General features: G+C 54.1%; 1 protein-coding gene across 26 annotated transcripts in view; it reads right to left on the reverse strand.

Moving 5' to 3' along the window:
• Positions 1 to 19,533, reverse strand: part of NDST1 (N-deacetylase and N-sulfotransferase 1) — an 80,645-nt gene that overhangs the window by 8,946 nt on the left and 52,166 nt on the right. For 16 of the 26 annotated variants that reach the window (XM_070570474.1, XM_070570478.1, XM_070570472.1 and 13 more), the window contains 9 exons: positions 17,595 to 18,492; positions 11,257 to 11,751; positions 7,700 to 7,787; positions 6,362 to 6,516; positions 5,504 to 5,689; positions 3,726 to 3,854; positions 2,779 to 2,961; positions 1,679 to 1,775; positions 334 to 457 (listed from right to left, as the gene is read on the reverse strand). In XM_070570474.1, the coding sequence (XP_070426575.1) occupies positions 334 to 457; positions 1,679 to 1,775; positions 2,779 to 2,961; positions 3,726 to 3,854; positions 5,504 to 5,689; positions 6,362 to 6,516; positions 7,700 to 7,787; positions 11,257 to 11,751; positions 17,595 to 18,107 (1,970 nt within the window). In that variant the 5' untranslated portion in view covers positions 18,108 to 18,492. Of the gene's footprint in view, positions 1 to 333; positions 458 to 1,678; positions 1,776 to 2,778; positions 2,962 to 3,725; positions 3,855 to 5,503; positions 5,690 to 6,361; positions 6,517 to 7,699; positions 7,788 to 11,256; positions 11,752 to 17,594; positions 18,493 to 18,698; positions 18,757 to 19,533 lie in introns of all 26 variants that reach the window. The other 10 variants (XM_070570452.1, XM_070570454.1, XM_070570461.1 and 7 more) reach the window with 1 other exon arrangement.

Raw genomic sequence — 19,533 nt, forward strand, 5'->3', positions numbered from 1 at the left:
GCCCCAGCTCTTGGGACCTCAGGCGAGTCCCTCTTCTCCTCTGGGACTCTGGATGTTTCTGTGCAAGCAAGAGAGGGGCCAGCTCTGACCTCAGCAGTCTCTGACCCCAGGCGATAAGGCAAAGGGGCAAAGGTGTCCCTCATCAAGTGTCCCATCTGTCACAAGGTTCCAAATCACGGCTCAAGGGTTACTGCGTTTTGTCCCTGTTTACAGGAACTTGAGCTGTGTGTGAGCAAGCACCAGCTGCTTCCCGCTGTGGCCACAGAAGCCCTCCTCCCAGGCAGGCTCCACGATGGCCTTCCCGTCCCACTGCGGACAGAAGGGCCCACTCACCAGTCGATGCCTTTGTGATAGTTGTGGCCGTTAAAAAACTGGATCTCCTCAAAGGTCTCTGAGCTGGGGTAGTTGCTGCTGAGGTCCGGGTGCATGCCCAGGAACAGGTAGAGGGCTGTGGTGCCTGGTAGGAATGGAAGGCAGCTGACACCAAGGCCTAGCCCCCAACACAAAGATGGAGTCTGAAATTGTGGGTTCTGGTCCTACCTCTCCATTACTTAGTGGGAGATCTTGGGAAAGTTCCTTCCCTTCTCTGGGTTTAGTTTCCTTATGTCTACCATGAAGGATTACACTAAACCCAGGATGGCAAACACACAGCATACATGTGGGCACCCCAACTCCTGCATCCACTGTAGAGAGCACTAATTCACCCCAGCACTCTCAATCACTAAACAAGGACTTGGCCGCAGAACACTTGTCACCGCTGTACTCCAGCAGCCACATCCAATTGATTACTGTCTCCTCATAATCCCAGAACTGGATGGTTTCTGCCGGTCCCTTCTAGCTCTGGGCCCCTGTCCTCTCTTGTACTTGGGAGGAACTGAGAGAAAAGGGAGCTCCAGACCCTCCAGTCTGTTGATGTGAAATTCTTGAAGGGCTAAGATGTGGCTCAGATGTCTCCTCTTCTGGGCGCCCTCTGTCACTCATACCCCTCCCCTATTTGACAGCCTGGGACCTACCCCCTCCCTTAGAGAGTTCATTCCTTTCCTGTGTGTGAGTCTATGCTTTACACGCCTCAATGAGAAGTCCCAGAAAAGGAGGAGACTGCAGAGTTTGGTGATTAAGAATAATCTTGGGGTCACAGAGACCAGGGTTCAAACGCTGGATCTGCCATTTCCTTACTGAACGTGTTAGGGGAAGTCCCTTAACTTCTCTGAGCCGCAAGTTTTTTGTCTATAAAATGGGAGTATCCATTCGTGCCTTACAGACTGTGTGCATGGCAATACTCAGCAACTGTGTCACCACTCCTCCCTCTGGCACCGCTGGCAGACGAGACTAATTGATCGCAGTCCTCTTTGTACTGAACCAGTTTTGCTTGTCACTGCTCAAACTTGCAGAGCAGCAGAGCCAGGCTTCTATGCCTAGACTCAGAGACTCCCAGGAGAACACAGGGCGAGCTCCCCGAGGCTGAAGTTCACGACAGAGAGGAGAATCCCATGCTCACCCTCCATCTCGTTCCCACCTCCACACTGACAGGCAATTCATGATCACCCCAACTTCGCTCCCACTTCCTGGGAAAGAGGAGTCAGATTACTGGGGAGTAGGACCAGGACAAGATGGTCCCCAGAACTCTGTGGCTGAGCCAGCAGGCAGTGAGGGGCTGGTCAAGAGTGGAGAGACCTGCCTGTTTTCTGGGGGCCAATGATGAGGAGCTTTGGGAAGCGGTCACATGTCTTCTCCTTGGACCAGATGTCTTTGTGGCGTTTGTCCTCACAGGGGTCCTAAAACAACAACAGAAGGGACGTTAGGGGGCCCCAGAACCCAGTGAATGGACTTGGACTCCCACTGCACATGGATCTGTGGCTCTTACAGCCACAGACAAGCTAATTGACAAGGATAACTAAGTGTGTCCCTGTCATATCCCCACCTTGGGACACTGAGCTGCTGGAGGCAGGGACCACGTCTGGTCAGTCTCATACCTCGTGCTTGGCACTTAACAGGAGCTCCATGAGCACTTATTGAATTGCGCTGGATGAGCTGTGTCTGAACCAGGGGTCAGAAACTTCTTGTATAAAGTTTAGTAAATCTTTTGAAATGTTTAGTAAATATTTTAGGCTTTGGATACTGTCCAGTCTCTGCTGCAACTACTCAACTCTGCTGTTGTAGCTTGAAAGCAGCCACAGACGGTACGTAGAAGAATGAGCATGGCTGTGTTCCAATAAAACTTTATTTACAAAAACAGATTGCAGGCCAGATTTGGCCCACGAGCCAAGGTCTGTGGACTCCTAGTCTGAACTATGAGCCTGCCACAAAGCCCAGCTTCTGCATCTAGTTTTTGACAACCCCCTGGGGCAGACTTCCCCAAGAACTGCCCCCCTAACGCCCTCCCATTGGTCCGCTTTCCCATGGCTCAGAGCCTGCTGGGGTGGGAAAGGGCAGCAGAGACTACTAAGAGTCTGATCAGGCCGGGCAGTCACTTTCTACACTTCATCCACACCATGTTCACTTACAGTTTTGTAATGTGCTTTTCAGAGGCTGTGTGTGAGTGTGCATACATGTAGGTCTGTGTGGGAGGTATGTACACATATGTACACATGTACAGATGAATGCACGAGAACAAGTGAGTCTGCCCACGCTGGAGAGCAAGTGTGCGCCCAAGTGTCTACTTGCGGGACTGTGCAGGTATGAGAGCTGAGCCCTTGAGCCCATGCCTGGAGCAGATGCCTGTGAGTGGTGGGCATGCCATCCCTGCAACAAGGTGCCCAGGCCCCCACCCCCACCCACCTGCCAGAGCGGGTCCTTCTCCTCAGAGAAGATCTGGAAGTACTTCTGGGCCAACTGCACAGGGGGCAGCGTCTGCAGCCGGAGGTTGGTCCAGGAGTGCAGGAAGCGCACCAGGTGCTTGAAGGTGTACAGGCCCAGGCGGTCGTTCCCATAGTTGGACAGGTGCGTCATGAAGATGCTGATCTGCTCCGGGGGAGGGGAGGGGGGAGGCAGGGGCTGGTCAGCATCTGAGCTGCCTTCACCCCTGCTGCTGACTCTCTGGACTTGCTCCAGCTTGCAGGGCCACTCGATGACTAGTCCAAGGTTCACTGGGGCCGTCAAGAAACTCCTGTGTGACCTTGGGCTAGGCAGAGCCAGGTGAACCTCAGTCTGACTGACCATCAACCAGTACAACCCTGAAATGGGGCGCTGACCCACTGCGCAGCTAATTGGAGCATTCTTTTGTATTTTTTTGTTAAGGGGCACATGAAGAAAAGGAGTACTTGGTTACCCCATAAAGCTGAATAACGCCACCACTTGATATCTATTTAATATTATTAGAGCATGGATGATTATGTCCATTTTACAGAGAAGGAAAGAGAGACCCAAAGAGCTCAGGTGAATAGTTTAATATACATACAGTTTGATAAATTAGCAGCTTACTATGTATATTACTGTATAACATTTATATATTTATACACACACAAAGACTAGAAGAGAACATGGACAAAACCGCAAATGCTATTGTACTGAAGTGCAAGATTATGAAAGGGAAAAAAACCCAGCCTCCCTACCCAAGGTCACGCAGCAGAGCAGGCACAGAGCCAGGGCTGGAGACTGGGGTGTCCAACTCCCAGCCCCCACGCCTGCTCCTGGCCCCCTCCCCAGCTCAGCGAGGCCTGCCTTGACTGCACACGGACTGTCCAGCCGCCCTCCTCCCCACCAGCCAAGGGCTGTGGAGCACTCACAGGATTGAGGAGCACAGTGAGGAAGAGCTCGCCCCCATTGATGATCTTGTCCAGCTCGCTGGAGCCACCAGGGTACTCATTGTAGAATATGGTGTGTGTGAAGAGGCCGCAGGTCTGCCGCGGGAGGACCTGGGGACCGGGCAGGAGAGGGGAACTATGGCATCCAGAATGGATGGTGGTGGAAGGGCCCTTCCTCAGAAGAATGGCCAGTGTGTCTCCTCAGAAAGGCAGCCTCCTGTGTGACTACATGGGCCCCACCTTTGGGGGTCTTCTTCCCCCAAGACCTTCTGCAGCCTGCGCCGTCCCCCTAAGGGAGCCCACAGGCTCTTATTTTTATATACTTCACTGCTATTCTCTGTACGAGATGAGTAGACCTAAAAGTAACAGACAGCCCAGTGAGAATGTTTCTGGAAACTTGGATTGTTTGCCCAGCGAGGGTCCCTGAGCTCTCTAAAGCAGCTCTCCCACTCACGCTCTGCAGCTCCCCTCGCAGCACTAGGACCCGGCCTGTTAGCACTCCTGGTCACACACTGGTTTAACTGTTTATTATCCGTCTCCCCTCATGAAACTGTGGGCTCCAAGACAGCAGGCACTTGCCTGTCTCGTCACTACCTCATCCGCAGAGTTAACATGAATGCTTGGTATCAAGGAGTTCAGTGGATGGACAGATAGATAGATGGATAGATGGATGGATGGATGGATGGATGGATGGACAGAAGGACAGACAAATGCATGAATTTGGCCTTCCCACAGCTGCCCCATCTAGACTGATGACAACTCATCCTTCCAGTGGCTCAGGCCAAAAACCTTTGAGTCATCCTTGACTCATCTCTCTCTCCCACACCCTACATCCAGCTCGTCAGCAGGTGCTGCTGGCTCTAACCTCTAAATAAGTTCAGAATCTGATCACGTCCCAACGTTGCACCCTGGTCCAAGCCACTACCATCTCTTGTCTGGAAGACAGCAGTGGCCTCCTAACTGGTGTCCCTGCTTCCCACTTTGTCCCCTACAGTCTCTGCTCCACAGAGCAGCCAGAATCATGGAAATCCTTTTAAAATATGAGTCAGATCACAATAGCACTCCATTCAAAACCTTTCCATGTCAAACAAAACGCTCAAGTCCATCCAGTGGCCTTATGTGGCCCTACATGACCTGGCCCATTAGCCCCTTGACCTTATCTCCCACCACCTCCCCTTCACTCACTCCCCTTCATCCGTACTAGCCTCCGAGATGATCCTCCAACACTTCCAGCACAAGCCGGCCTAGGGCCTTTGCACTTGTTTTCTCTGCCTTGAATGCTCTTCCAGCAGCATAGCTCACTCCCGGAGGCCCTCCCTAACTACCTTATTTAAGATGGCTTCTCCTTTCCCCTGGCACTCCCTGCCTCCCTTCTGCCTGAGTTTTCTCCACAGCTCTTATCACCATCTGACCATTATACACTTTACACACTTATGGGGGGGGGCTTTTGTTGGTTTTGTGCACTTTTGTATCCCCAGTGCCTAGAAAACAGACAGATACACAGTAGAAACTCATGAATAATGTTTCCACGAGCACACAAATGAATGACACAGAAGCCTGTCCCAAGTCCTCACCAGAGGCCCCTTTAAAGAACGTCCCTCCTCTGATTCGTCACAGCAGCAGCCCACGTTCCCCGAGACAGAGAGCCTCAGACGCCACAGCGGGCAGCAGGATTGCCCTGAAACCCCTCACAGCTCACCAAAGTCCTATGTCCCAGGCCACACGTGCACCCCACCTCCCAGCTCCCAGGGCCCACCTACCATGATGCCATTGTGGATGAAGCCACGGCGGTAGCGGGCTGGCTTCAGGTGGGGGTATTCCTCTGTGCTGGTCACGCGGATGCTCCACACCTGCTTCCAGGCCTCGTAGAGCTGCACATGCACGGGGTACACGCCCGAGTGGTGGGGTGCCACCGCATACCCCATGTCTGTGGGAATGCCGTGCTCCTGGGGAGAGGAGGGCCAGGGCAGGGTGAGCATGGGGCTCCTTCCCCCCTGGGCCTTCCTTCCCCTCTGTAGAACAGGAGAGAGAAATCAGAGGCCAGAACAGCAGGGCAGTTGGTCCAAGCCCTCTGGTACAGATGGGGAAGTTGAGGCCCAGGGAGGGAAAGGGATGTGCCCCAGATCCCGGAGTGAGGGACTGGCCAAGCTGGGACTTGACCCTTCGGCCCAGTGTCGTGCCCTCCAGCACCCAGCAGCGGGGAACAAGGACGGGGCTCTTCCTGCCTCTCTGGGCCTCTAACTGGCTGTGGACAAAGGCTGAGCCAGCACCGGAGCCTCATTCCCTCCTCACTGAGTGCCTCCTCCAGCTTTCCAGAGCCTCCCACTCTAGCCTGAAACAAGAGCTTGGGCTCAGGAAACAGTCAGGCCTGGGTTTACATCTGGCTGGACTTCTTTTTAGCTGTTGCAACCTCCCTGACCTTTGGTTTCTTGTCTAAAAGTGAGGCCACCGATACCTGCCTCTTGGGGTCTCAGCGAGGCTTCAGGGAGACAGTGGCTGTGAAGATGTTCATAAAAAGCTGTCAGACCCAACTGTGAAAGCAGCGAGAGGCCAGCACTCCGGACCCCCAGTCCAGCCCCTAGCGCACCCAGCTCTGCCCTGTAGGGAATCTTACTCACGACAGCGAACTTCTTGTTCAGGGCCATCTGCTCTGCCAGCACGGACTGGTTGTGGAAAAGGTGGGGCTGCATGTGGCTCCACATGTGGGGGAACCACCAGAATTCCTTCACGTACGACAGCAGCAGGTCATCCCCAGCGTCCTCGGCATCAGTACCTGCAGCCCCAGCACAGGCAACTCAGCCTGGCCCATCCGCCATGAGGCACTCCAACCTGGGCCAGTGCCTAGGGATGGGGGCGCCTGGGCATGGCCCACCCAAGAACTACTTGCAACAGATATCTGAGCTACAGCCCAGGAGCAGACAGAGCCCCAGTCCAGGGCCCTGGATCCCAGTCTAGAGTGTGGCTTTGGCTCAGTGGGTGACTTTGTCCGACTCTTTCTCTCTGGGCCCTCAGGCCCCCTCTGTGCAATGCAGGGTTCAGGAGCAGAGATCCCAAGGCTTTCTTCCAGCTCTGACATGCCTGCTCTGATCCTATTCCTATTGTTCTATTGGGTCATTAGTCTTTTACTTATTGATCTGTGCAAGCTCTTTGTATATATACAGAATGTTTAATCCCCTGTCTCATGTATATTACTACAACTACCTCTGACATGCTAAAGGTTGAGAATAAAGAAATGCAGAGACAACCCAGTATTGCTCTGACTTGGCATATGGGGCTATGTTGCATGCTTTCCCTCCAGAATTGCAGACTAACAGGGTTTTGTCTAGAATTCAAGAGAGGCTGTCCTCACTGTGGCCCGAGCAGAAGGCAGCTAGATGGACTGCTCACGGCAGGTCACCGCTCAGGGGCTGTTGCTGCCTCTTGCCCAGTCCCGAGGAGAGCATGTGAGGGACTTGGGAGAGCCCAAGACAGGAGGGAAGCCCGACCCAGGCAACTCACAGCCCTCAACCTCAACCCTTACACCTTGAAAATCACCTCATTACATGGTCACCTCCAGGGTGGGGTACAGCTACAGGGCATTTTCACTTTCTATGCTAGATATTTCTGTAACGGTCTTAAAATCCAACTAATTACTTTTTAAAGCAAAAACAGTACAAATAATTTTAAAAGGTGGGGGTGAGAGGGAGACAAGGGGAGAAGCAACTCCCCAGGACAGCACATCCCGTGACCAGGGAGGGATGAATGGGAGCTGTCGTGGTGGTGTTGCTCTCACCACACGCCTTCTCCCTGGGGCTGTGGCTGCTCTGTGGGCTGCTGGCTCAGGGGAGGCCACGTGGCCAGATCTGCCCTGATGTGGGCCTGTCAGCCTGCCTGCTGTCCCTGTGGCACACGCTTCGAGGGTCTGGCAGTTGAAGGCCCCTGAAGTTGCTGGTGGGGGCAGAGCCAGGCCCACTTACCTGTGTGGAAGAATTTCCCTGAGTAGCCCAGGTTGAAGGTGAAGTTTGGGATGTGCGTGCGTAGCTCATTCTGCGTATCAAACAGGGCCTAGGATGGGCAGAGGAGGAGGAAAAGGGTGACGGGGAGCCAGAGCTCCCTGCTTCTCCCACTGAGGGCCCAGGAACATCCTGCTGCTTTGTGAGAGTTTGTGGGGCCCAGCAAAAAAAGAAAATGTGGGACCCTTGCTCAAAAATTATTAACAATGTTAAGAAGGCAAGAGTGGAGCATTGAACCTTATACAGTCCCCTTCTGAGTGTGGGGCCCTGTGTGACGGCAAAGGTCCCAGACACATGAAGCCAGCCCTGTGCTACCACTTCCACCAGGCCTCTAACAAGAGAAGACCTCGCTCTGCCATGTGGCCTTGGGAAATCTCTGTAACTTCTCTAGGCCTCAGTTCCCTGAGTGTGAAAGGAGGATAATAACATCTCCCTCACGGAGCTCTTGGGAGGATTAAATGAGATATGGCATGCATGTAAATTGGCCCGACATTTTGGTAAATGATGAAAAACGGTGGTGTTACTATGTCTGTAGTCATGCCACTGTGAGCCTCATGTCGTCATCTGGCAAATGTGGAGGACTCTCTTTGCTGGTGAATGCAAGGCTGATGTCAAGGGACCATGACTCTTCCAAAGATGTACTGTGTACCCAGCAATGCAATGTTCCCACACATGGCACACCCAGCGCTTTGCAAGTCAATGAAGGGATGCCGACACTTGGGAAACAAACGTACAGCTGTACTCTGGAGTCAAGACTCAAAAAGACCCCTACCCTGCATAAGCCTGCTATCAGAAGATTTTGCAAATTGAAAGTCCTGGCCCACCTGGGCCACCACTGGTATCTGATGAAGGTCATGCGAGGCTTCAGGGAGACAGTGGCTGTGAAGATGTTCATAAAAAGCTGTCAGACCCAACTGTGAAAGCAGCGAGAGGCCAGCAGTCCGGACATGCAAGCTCTAGCTGTGTGGCCGTGGGCAAGTCACTTCACCTCTCTGAGCCTCAGTGTCCTCCTCTGTAAAATGAGACTTACAACAATACCCGCCTCACAGGGCTGCTGTGAGGATCAGATAACGCCACACACAAAAAGGGCTGAGCACAGAGCCTGGCACTAGCCAAGCCCTGAAAAAGCAGCTGCCATCGGTACTGTTTAAACTGCACTGTACTGCCAGTACTGCACCAGTTAAGGGGGCCGCATCCATGTCGCTGAAAGAAAGGCTCAGCTGTAGCCTGTGGTTGGGATTAAAGAAAAAAACAAACTCTGCCCTTTCTCACTCACGAGATGTTGAAGGTAAATGGGACCCTGGCGGGTGAGGCACCCTGCAGCCTGCACTGCGCTCAGCGCTCAGCAGAGGGCGTCTGTTAGCATTCTTCCATGGAAATGGCTCCAAACTGCCATCACCCCTCTCACTCAAAAACGGGGCAAGTCAGAACCAAGAAGGGCAACCCCTCGGTTCACAGGGGACACAGCGAACTCGGCAGGCTGATTTCCTCACGGGGTCAACCCTGGACAGGCAGCAAAGACCCAGGTCACAGCAGGAGAGAGCAGGGTTGGGCCACTAGAAGAACACTCTAGAAAGAGCAATCCATGGTCATGCGCCACTTAACAACAGAGATATTCTGAGAAATGCGTCCTTAGGTGGTCTCGTCGTTGTGCGAACATCACAGAGTGCACTTCCTCACAGCGAGATGGCACAGCCTACTACACACCTAGGCTCTATGGTACTCATCTTACGAGACCACGTCTTATATGCGGTCCATCGTTGACTGAAATGTCTCTATGCGGCACGTGACTGTGCTTTGCTAGAGGTGGGTTGTGGCATTACATGAAGGCTTAGAGCTGGACAGCTCAACAAGAACCATCTTCAAACTTTGTTTCAACAGGAGAGCCCTTGAGGCACTGAAATCCCAGGAGGAAGCACAATGCGTAAGAGTAGTAAAGCAACACTGCTCTGTCCCACAGGGAGGTGAGGAGGCAGGCCTGGGAGCTCAGAGCCTGGCCCCTGGGCACATATCCCCACCCCAGCTATCCAGGCCCCTCTGTGAGACCCCCTGGGGTGCCAGGAAACAGCCTGAAAGCCTCCAGTCCACCCCGTCTTGTCATTTCATTACTGAGGCTCAGACATGGGAAGGGACGTGCCCAAGTCACCCAGTCAGTCAGGGTCAAACCGGTACTTGAACCCAGATCTCAACTCCCCAGACTGCTCCCCGACACCATCCGCTCCGCTCCTCTCCTGTTCTCCAGAGGTGTGAGGCAGAGTAGACAGGAGGACGAGCCCCCCAAGGGCCTTCCTTCTAAGCCCGGGGCCAATTCTGACCACAACTTCAGGGGACAGAGCACAACCCCCAGCCTGGCTCACCCAGGGACAAGGCTCTCCTCTCACAGTCTCTTCCTCAAGCCTCCTCCTCACATCAAAAAGAAGGCGTGGTTTAGTGCTAATATGTCTCTAGTGCTCGCTAATCTCGTTCGTGTAAGAGAGGACGGGCGGTCAGCAGGCGGCACTATCTCTAGAATTTAATCCCCAGTTTGTTGTCTTTGGCTCTATTGCTATGGCTGCCCTCTATTTATGGCAACCAACTCTGATGTCCCCATTGACATTAGTGATGTCGTTTCCTTTCCAAATACCTTTGAGTAAAACAGTGAGCAGATAAGAACTGTATATTAAAGATTCCTTAATGGTCTTAACTTGCAGGTTTCTCTTTAGTAGCGATACATGTGTGTAGAATTTCCTGGTTTGCAAAATGCTTTTACATACAGTTCAGCTGGGTAATCACTTTTGAATTAAACACATGCATTCCACTATCTATACAGACCTCAGTTAAAATATGCCTTGTGTATGATTCAAGCTCTAATTCTTGTTTTAAGAGTTTTGTGGAAGCTCTGGTAGTGACATAAACATTTTTGAGAGTTAAAAATGATGTCTGGGTTAGAAGGCAGATCCACAACCCTGCACAGCTCCCATCTCTGCGTTTTGGTGACTGGGTCTCTTCCTCTACAGACACATCCTTGAGCTCCACACTCCAGAGGCAAGCTTCGTCTATACAGTGGCCCTCCTTATCCGCAGGGTCTGCATCCACGGATTCAACCAACCGAGGACTAAAAGCCCTATCTATGATGGCTGCATCTGTGCTGAATACCCACAGACTTTTGCTTACTATTCCCTAAACAATACAGTATAACAACTATCTACAAAGCACTTACATTGTATTAAGTATTATGAGTAATCTAGAGATGATTTAAAGTACATGGGAGGATGTGCATAGATTATATGCAAACATGCGGATTTTGGTATCCATGAGGGGGAGGTGTCCCGGAACCCACGTCCTGCAGATATGGAGGGATGACTGTGCTTCAAGATGATTTTAAATGACATCTGCTTTAAGACAATTAACAAAACCAACCGGCTGGGAGAAGCGGACTAACAGCTCAGAGGAGACACAGACAGCAAACTCCGGATAGGGTGCACCCAGGTCTGAAGAAGGTGAGGCCGCCCTACCCGGTCTGGCCCCCACCCCGGCCATACCTTCACGTCCTCCACCTTCATGCGCGTGCCCTCCTTGCCCACAAAGATGTCGTCGATGTCCACCAGGATGTAGCGGTCCAAAGGCAGCGAGAGGCGCTTGCCCGTGAGAAAGGCCACGGCATCGACAAAGATGAGCTTGTGCAGCCAGAAGTTGAGATTGTTGCCAAACAGCACGCGCTGGATGCCGTCGTGGAGGCCCAGGTCCTGGACCACGGTGGCGTGCAGCGCGGCGTGCAGGCCGGCGTCTGCCCCCAGGTGCGGGATGGACTCGGACGAGCGCGTCTTGGCCAGCAGCACCGGCTCGTAGGTGGAGTGGTTGGACTGGAACACGGTCCAGTCCTCGCCAGGCAGCACGCCCTTCTCCACCTCGCTGGGCCGCGTCACGTAGAGCAGCGGGGACTTGGGGTTGATGCTGCAGTCCTTCAGGCCCAGGTTTGAGTGCAGGAACAGGGGGAAGCCTTTGAGCTGCGCACTCAGCAGGCTGTTCTCGTTGGCCTGCAGCCGGGGTGGGGCGGGAAGGGGGAACAGAGCCGTCAGGTCCACAACCACAAGGGACCACGAATCTCAGGTCTGGACCCGTAACAGCAACGGCAACAATGTCTGCTAACATTCCCGGAGGGCTCACCACATCTCTGGCCTGGGCTAACCCAGCTCCACCCTCACAACAACACACAGGACACACTGACCAAAGCCAGGCAGCAGATCCGCGCACTCTGCAAGCAGGGATGCTGTTAACCCTTACAACGACCCAGTGATGGAGCGCTTGCTGCCCTCAGTTTACAGATTAGGAGCCTGAGGCCCAGAGGGGCTAGGTAAACTGCCCAAATCACACCGAGGAAAGTCTAGCAGTTGAGAGCAGGGACTCTGCCCCCAGACCGCCTGGCCCTTGAGCAAGTTAGGGAACCTCTCTGTGCCTCAGTTCCATCTGCTGTAGAAGGTGGCTAAGATTGGTAAACACCTCAAGGCGTGATAGAGGATGATGAGTGTCAATGCCAGCAAAGCGCTCAGAACAGGGTCAGTGGTATTACCAATTGCTCATTCAGTCCTCACATCGGCTTCAGGAGGCAGGTTCCTCTACTATCCCACTTCACAGGTGAGGAAACTGAGGCTCTGAGGGGAGTGCTGCCCTCAGGAACACAGAGGTCGGGAGGAGCCACAATTTGCAGCCAGGCAGTCTGGCCCTGGAGCCCACACACCTGACCACCAGGCTCTCATGCCTCGGGTTTCCAAACTGACTTCTGCTCCCCTACCCTGTCCACAGGAGAAATCTTAGGTGGAAGGCAATGTAGAAGAGATCAAAAAGGAGGATGCTGGGGGTGCAGGAACAAAGACACTCCACCCCACAGCATGCCCAGCGCCTCCTACGTCCCTAGCACCCCCTCTCAGGAGTTCAGCTTCCCTGGCCTCCCTTCTCCTCCCAGGCTCTGCTGTGGCCCAGCTCCCTGGGATCTGCAGACAGTACCCACGATCCCCCTTCTCCTCTTCCACAGGCTCACAGCTCCTTCATGCCATCCCTCACCCTCCAGCCACCTGCCTTTAGATATGTTGTAATTTGCCCTTGTCCTTGTGCCAATTCCACACCACCTTCTCAGTCTGGAAAACTCCTGCTCATCCTTCAAAACCCAATGCACATACTTTCTTCTCTGCACTGGCCTCCCTGGGACCACATTAAAGCCAGCTGCAACACTTTCTACCTTGGCTGCTGCATTTCTGTTCAGGGTCTCTCTCCTACCAGCCAGTACCCCCTCGAGGGCAGGAGCTATGCCATTTCCATCTTTGGATCCCCTGTGTTCAGCATTGGCTCGACAGCCCATGGGAGCAAACATATTTGATGAGTAACTGAATTTTTAAAAGAACAAAAGAGGAACAGACAGCTCTGCAGTACCTGGCACATGACATCTGTTCAGTATATGTTTCACTGGTTCCTTCACAGCTATGCACTGTGCCAGGCACTGTGTTAAGTGCCAGGGACACAGTGAGAAAAAACAGACAGGGCCTCTGCCCTTATGAACCTTAAAGTTGAGCAGGGAAGAGAGACAGCAATCAAAACTGCAGAGACAAACATAAAACTTCAACGTGGCACATGCTACACGGAGAAGGTTCATAGTTCTAGAAGAGTAGATAACTGGGCATAGTCAGTTGGCTCAGGAAGGCTTCCTGGAGAAAGGGACTTTTGAACCAAGACTTAAAGAATGAATAAGCATCAACCAGGGGAAAGGAAGGGGCCAAGTTTCAAGAATAGCAAGTGCAAAGGCCCTGAGGTAGGACAGGGCTCAGCACAGTCAACTAATAGCAAGAAGCCAGCAGAGTGATCAGGAGGGAGAGGAGGAGATGAGGCAGAGAAAGGTCAGCTAGGGCCAGACCTGCAGGACCCTGGAGGCTGGAAGTGGCGGTGGGAAGCCATGAAAGACTCCATCAAAGGGTTCTGAACAGAGGGATGACAGGTTTCCATTTGCATTTTAAAAAGACCCATCTGGCTGCTGTGTGGAGAATAAGTGGGGTGGGGCAAAGCAAGAGTGGACAAAGGGCACCAAGTGACGGTGAAGAGGGAGGCAGGGCGGTGCACGGGGCCGCCCTGGAGAGCTGGCCAGGCGAGCGCTGTACAAGGACGCTCAGCTGAGGACTGGGCCTGGCCCGTGTGGAGCTGCATCTGCCTAGGAGGTGCTTTTCCCTAACTCCCACAAAGGTTCTTCAGGGCCCTAGCCTTAGAAACCATGATAAGGAGCATGCCTTCAATTCTCCACACACCATGAGCACCTGCCAACTCCTGGCCCTGTCCCGAGCCAGCCCTGGCTGCTGAGGCCCAAGGCAGAGCCCCATCCTGAGAGGCCACCTCCCCCAGCCTCAGGCTCCCCATGACCCCTAAGCCAGCGCTGATCAAGAATGAGAGCTGCTTGGGCCGCATGGGGGCAAAGGCAGCGGGTGCTGGCAACATTTCAGGCCCTGTCCATCACCTGCTGTGGCCTCAGAGGCCACAGTGGACCGCAGGCACTGGGGGATCCCATTTCAAAGCCCCAACCCTGAGCTGACTGCCAGGTACTGGCAGCTCGGCCAGCTGCCCAGCTGGGAGACGTCGAGGAAGGGAGAATGCCAAGTTGCTGATCGTCCACTCCAGTCAGCAATGAAAGGAGGCCAACAGGGAAGGGGACAGAGAGTAAGCCTCAGCATGGCAGAAACTGAGCCCCTGCTGCGGCCCTCACCCCATGGGAGGGGAACCCCTCCTGCTCCTCAGCCTGGAGGACCCACTCAGGATTCACCAAGTCTTCCAGCGGGGTCATCCAGGCAGAGGAAGGAAGCCCTGCTCCGGGAATTGGGAGGCCCAGTGGACTTAGAGAGTAACCAGCTAGATGACCTAGGGGGCCCCACGTCCCCTCTCCGGGCATCAGGTCCCCCGTCCGCTGGTCAGTTTGCTCTGACATGCTTACCTGTGGTTGGGTTGGAGGATATGAGTGTGCTTGTCAAATCTTGGCTCTGACTTATTCACTGTGTCACTCTAGACAGCCATGTAACTTTTTGAGCCTGACTTTCCTACCTGAAAACAAAGTGCCTACTTCACAGGGTAGTTGTGAGAACTACACATGGCAAGGCCCACTCAGGGGTCGGGTAGCCCTTGTCAGTCTTCTGCCCCTCACGGGTGCCAGGAACCAGGGCTCCCACCCCCAAGGACCTCACAGGGGCACATACAGGTCAGAGCTACAGACAAAGTACTACCACCAGCTGTGTTTGCTGGGTGTAGAGATGACTAAGCATGACAGCTGCCATTTATCACATATTAGGTACTGTGTTAGCGCTTCCCACCCACTGCCTTGTTTTATCTTCAATGTGGTCCAGTGAGGTAGGAGCTACGATTGGCCCCACTTTACAGATGGGCTGACAATTCCACCCAACGTCACTCTGCTTCTAAGTGATGGAAGGATCTGGACCAGGGTCTGGACTTTCCAGTCCCTGCTCTCACACTGACCTGGGAAGCCAGTGCCAGCAGGAGACGGAAAATGAGTCTCCAGATCCCAGGAGTCCACAGCCCCGCTGGGTCTGGCAAGCCCAAAGCACAGCCCTGAAGCGAGCCTTGCAGAAAGAGCCGAAAGATGCCGCTAGACCACCAGAGGGCGCCCGTTTGAGCAGAACATCTCAGGCCTCTGCTCCAAACCAAGGCGGGGTCTTGTCTTATGCAACAGGTCAGGGAGAACACGAACACCTGGAACTGCCCCCACAGTGAGATCTGAGCATGTTTCTCTCTCGTGTTCACCTTCTGTAGAGCACGGAATTGCGGCCGGACAGGATCCAAGCTCTGTAGTACCAAGTGTGCCCATGACCCCGGAGACCGTGGGACTATGCGTTGGACGTGGCCTCTGATTCAAGTTCTACTAATAAACGGTATTTGCGGCTCCTGGACTCATTGCACAATGGTTAGGAGGAAGGCCTGTGGAGCCAGACTGCCTGGGTTCAAATCCTAGATCTGTAGTTACTCGAAGTGTGAGCGTGGGCACGTTTATTCACCCCTCTTTGCCTCGGTTGCCTTGTCTTAAATCAGCATGATCTCCACCTGCCCTGGAGGAGGGTTTATGTGTTCAATGGGTTAGTTCAGGGAAGGTATACAGGACACGAAAGGCACTGGATGGGCACTCAACAAATGTCAGGCACTCTGAGGTCTCACAGGCCTGCGGCCCTGACTCAGGCTGCATGAAGTTCACGGCAGGAAAGGGAACAGAGTCCAGGAGAAAAGAATAAACAGACAGTGAAGACAGTCTGACTTCACGCCACCGTAAAGCCATAAACCAGGCCAGTGTTTCCCAGAGCGTGCTCTGTGAAATCAAGGGTTTTGTGATTGAGCCAGTTGGGGAACAAATCTCACCAGGCTGCTCTGCTGCAGGACTTCTAAGGGCCTTCAATTTCTTGGCCCACAAAACCTCTTTCAATGGCAGCGCATCCTGCTGCATTAGTGCGTGAAACAACACGTTGTGGGAAACCCTCACCCAGACCAGGCTCCTCCCAGCACTGAGCACAGGGCCCAGTGCACAGGGGTGCCCACGAACGCTTGGGCACAAGTGGGCACCTGCTAGTAAGTGGACATGGGTCACTTCTGATCCACTTGCTGCTCCTCTCCCCACTCACACCAAGCAGGAACCTGCTTCGGGACCTGTGCATTTACTGTCCCCTCTGCCTAGAAGACCCTTTGCACAGAGAGCCATGCAGCTCCTTCCTTCCAGTCACTTCATTAAGGATGACTTCCCTGGCCAGTCTATCAAAAACAGCATCAACCACCCATACCCATCACCCCCTAGGCCCTCTCCCTACTTTATTTCTTTTTGTACTTAGCACTGCCTACCACATGGGTATGTTTATTTGTTCACTGTCTGTCACCCACGCTACCCCACTGCACTGAAATGTCAGCTCCGTGACAGCAGGAACCCTGCATACTTAGATCACCACTGTGTCCCCAGTGCCTAGCACAGGCCCTGGAACAGTAAGTGCTCAGTAAATATTTGCTGAATGAAAGAACAAACACCCCCCTGCCCTGCACACCCAACTAGAGTCCCAATCAGCAGTGGCTTGCTTTCATCTTGCAGGTCAGAATTCTCTGGCCAGAGCCTCTGGATCCCCCATCCAGCCATCACCAACATCCCCCTCTCCAAGGTCAGCTTCTCCACAACCTTTCAGCGAGGACTCTCATCCCAGTAGTTGTTCTGGGTGCCCCACAGAGCCCAGAGGAGCTCACCTGCCCACTGGGATTTCTTTCCTCTTTCTCCCAATGCAAAATGGCTCTGTTCTGGAGGTACATGAATTCCACACCCCACCACAGCCAAGAGGAAAGAGCATAGGATCCAGAGCCCAAACTCTCTAAGTCTGGGTTCAAATCCTGGCTCTCCCACTTAGAGGCTGCATAGCCTCATATGCATAACTCAACCCTCCTGAGCCTTAGTTTGCCATCTGCAAAATGGGGATACACCCCATCCCTTGCGATGACCGCATGACAGGTCCGCAGGGACCCAGCAGAGCATCTGCTCTCCTATCATGCACCCATCACCCATCCCCGGGACTTCCTTCAGGCAAGAGCCTACTGTGTGCCAGGTCTCATGCATGGCAGGCAATCCCGCTGATATGCGCTCCTAATAAGAGTTGATAGTTAAAAAGCACCTACTAGGCACCAGGCCCTGTATGCTCCAAGCACTTTACATACACTCACTCATATAACCTTCACGACAACCCTGGGAGGTGGGTACCACCATTACACCCATTTTACAGATGAGAACAGTCAGGCACTCAGCTAGCGAGTGTGGAGATGGAATTCAAGCTCAGCGGGAGCTCTTAATGGCTTGGGGACTCTGCTCCCTGCGTACCTTGAAGAAGCCAATGATGCCCACGCCATAGGCCACGCAGTACTTGTCCAGCAGCTCCCGGTTCCAGGCATCCAGGTTGACATACTTGAGGATGTTCTCGTAGATGATGAGGGCAAAGCGGCCACGGCCCTTGTCGGTGAGCGTGGGCATATCACCCTTGCCCGGTGCGATCTCTGTGCGGTACTTGAAGCGGCTGGACTCCAGGATGGCCACCACTTCCTGGCCCAGCTGTGAGTAGAGGCTCTCCACGAACACCAGCACCAAAGGGTCTGTGCGGGAGGGGGCGGCCGCCTGCACAGGTTTGAGCGGCAGCAGGCGGCTGGGGGCCACAGGCGGAGGGTCCCCACAGTCAGGCTCAGGGGCATCCGCCGAGGGCTCCAGGCCCCGCTTCCAGCCATATAGGTAGTAGGCCGAGACAAAAACGCTGAACAAGCAGAAGAGGAACAGCAGGAAAAGGACAGCCTGCGGGGACACGTGCCGACACAGCCTGCGGAGGCGCGCCAGGGTGAGCATCCTGGCCCCCGAGACCTCAGCCAATGGAGGCCCGGCCTGCCCTGGCCACCCCAAGGCCCCACGCAGCAGAAGACACCAGAGTTGTCCACTGACCAACAAATTCACAGAGACTTAGCAAGCGAGGCCCTCAGTAGGCCACAGGAGTGGAGGATTGGGCCCCGGCCCTTCCTCCCAGCCAGGGGCGCAGTCCGCAGGCTGGGTGCGCTCCTTCCTTCCTCTGCGCCCCGTTATGTCACCATGGCAAACCCCCACGTGGTCCTGTGCACAGCAGAAGTGCCCCAGGGCATCAGGGCCTCCTGGGGGCGCTGGGCAGCGGGCTGGAGGACACTGGGCAGGCCCGGGGGTGTGGCATGCCGCTCGCTCGGTGGAGCCCCCGGCGCCAAGGCTGAGGAGAGAAGAGGAGAGTCAGAAGGTGAGAAATCAGAGTGTGGCTCTGGGGGTCCGCTGACTATGGGTGCACAGGACCTGACGTGGGTGGGCCCAAGTCCAAGTACTGCTGCCCAACCTGGCTGCATGCTCTGGGGCCAGCTCCTTAACCTCTCTGAGCCTTCGTTTCTCCATATGTGAAATGGGATTGACAACAGCACCCACCTCATAGGACGCTGGGGGAGTAAGTCCAATCAAGTGTAGGAACCACTTAGAGTAGCACCTAGCAGACGGAATCGAGAATGGCGATTATTATAATTATCAGAGTCTAAGAGTAGACCAAGAAAACTCCAGAAACAGGAAGGACAAAGTGAGACAATAAACATTCACAAGGCCTGGGAGCTAGAGGTGGAATTCTCAATCATGACCAAACACCACGTCCTCGCCATCTTCTCTCACATACCCGCAGGGCTTCCCCCTCTATTTCTTTATGAATGGGCCCAGCAGCCCCATCTGACAGATGAAAAGTATGGGGCTCAGGCAGAGCAGCCAAGCCAGGACTCAAGCCCAGGGCTGTGGGGCATCAGAGTCTTGGTTGTACCAGAAGGCTGTTCTGGAGCATCTGTGAATCAGCGCCCCCGCAACATAGAGTTGGGGCCAAGGGGTAACTGAGTAAACCTGTCTGAGGAGCTGAGCACAGGCAACACTCAAGAAACAGCAGCTGTCACTATGTGTCCCTGATACAACAGGCACCTCTCATCCTCGGGGGGCACATGCCCACAGATGAGCACCCCAGCCCAGGATGGCAGGGGACCAAAGCCCTTCCTGGAGGATCCCATGCTTGCCAAGGGACCAGTGGGGAGGCACCTCCCTCACTGGGCCTCTGCCCATCCAGGCAGCCAGAACTTGGGGTCCCCAGCTCCCCCACAGCCTCACCCCCACCCAGGGCATGCCACCTGTATTGGTCTCACTGGAGAGTTAATGAAGACCAGACACCCACACCCACTACACAAGGGCCCCAGTTTCCTCACTCCAAACAGCACCCACAACCACGGCCCTC

Source organism: Equus przewalskii, chromosome 13, assembly GCF_037783145.1.
Source record: "Equus przewalskii isolate Varuska chromosome 13, EquPr2, whole genome shotgun sequence".
Classification (NCBI taxonomy): Eukaryota; Metazoa; Chordata; class Mammalia; order Perissodactyla; family Equidae; genus Equus; species Equus przewalskii.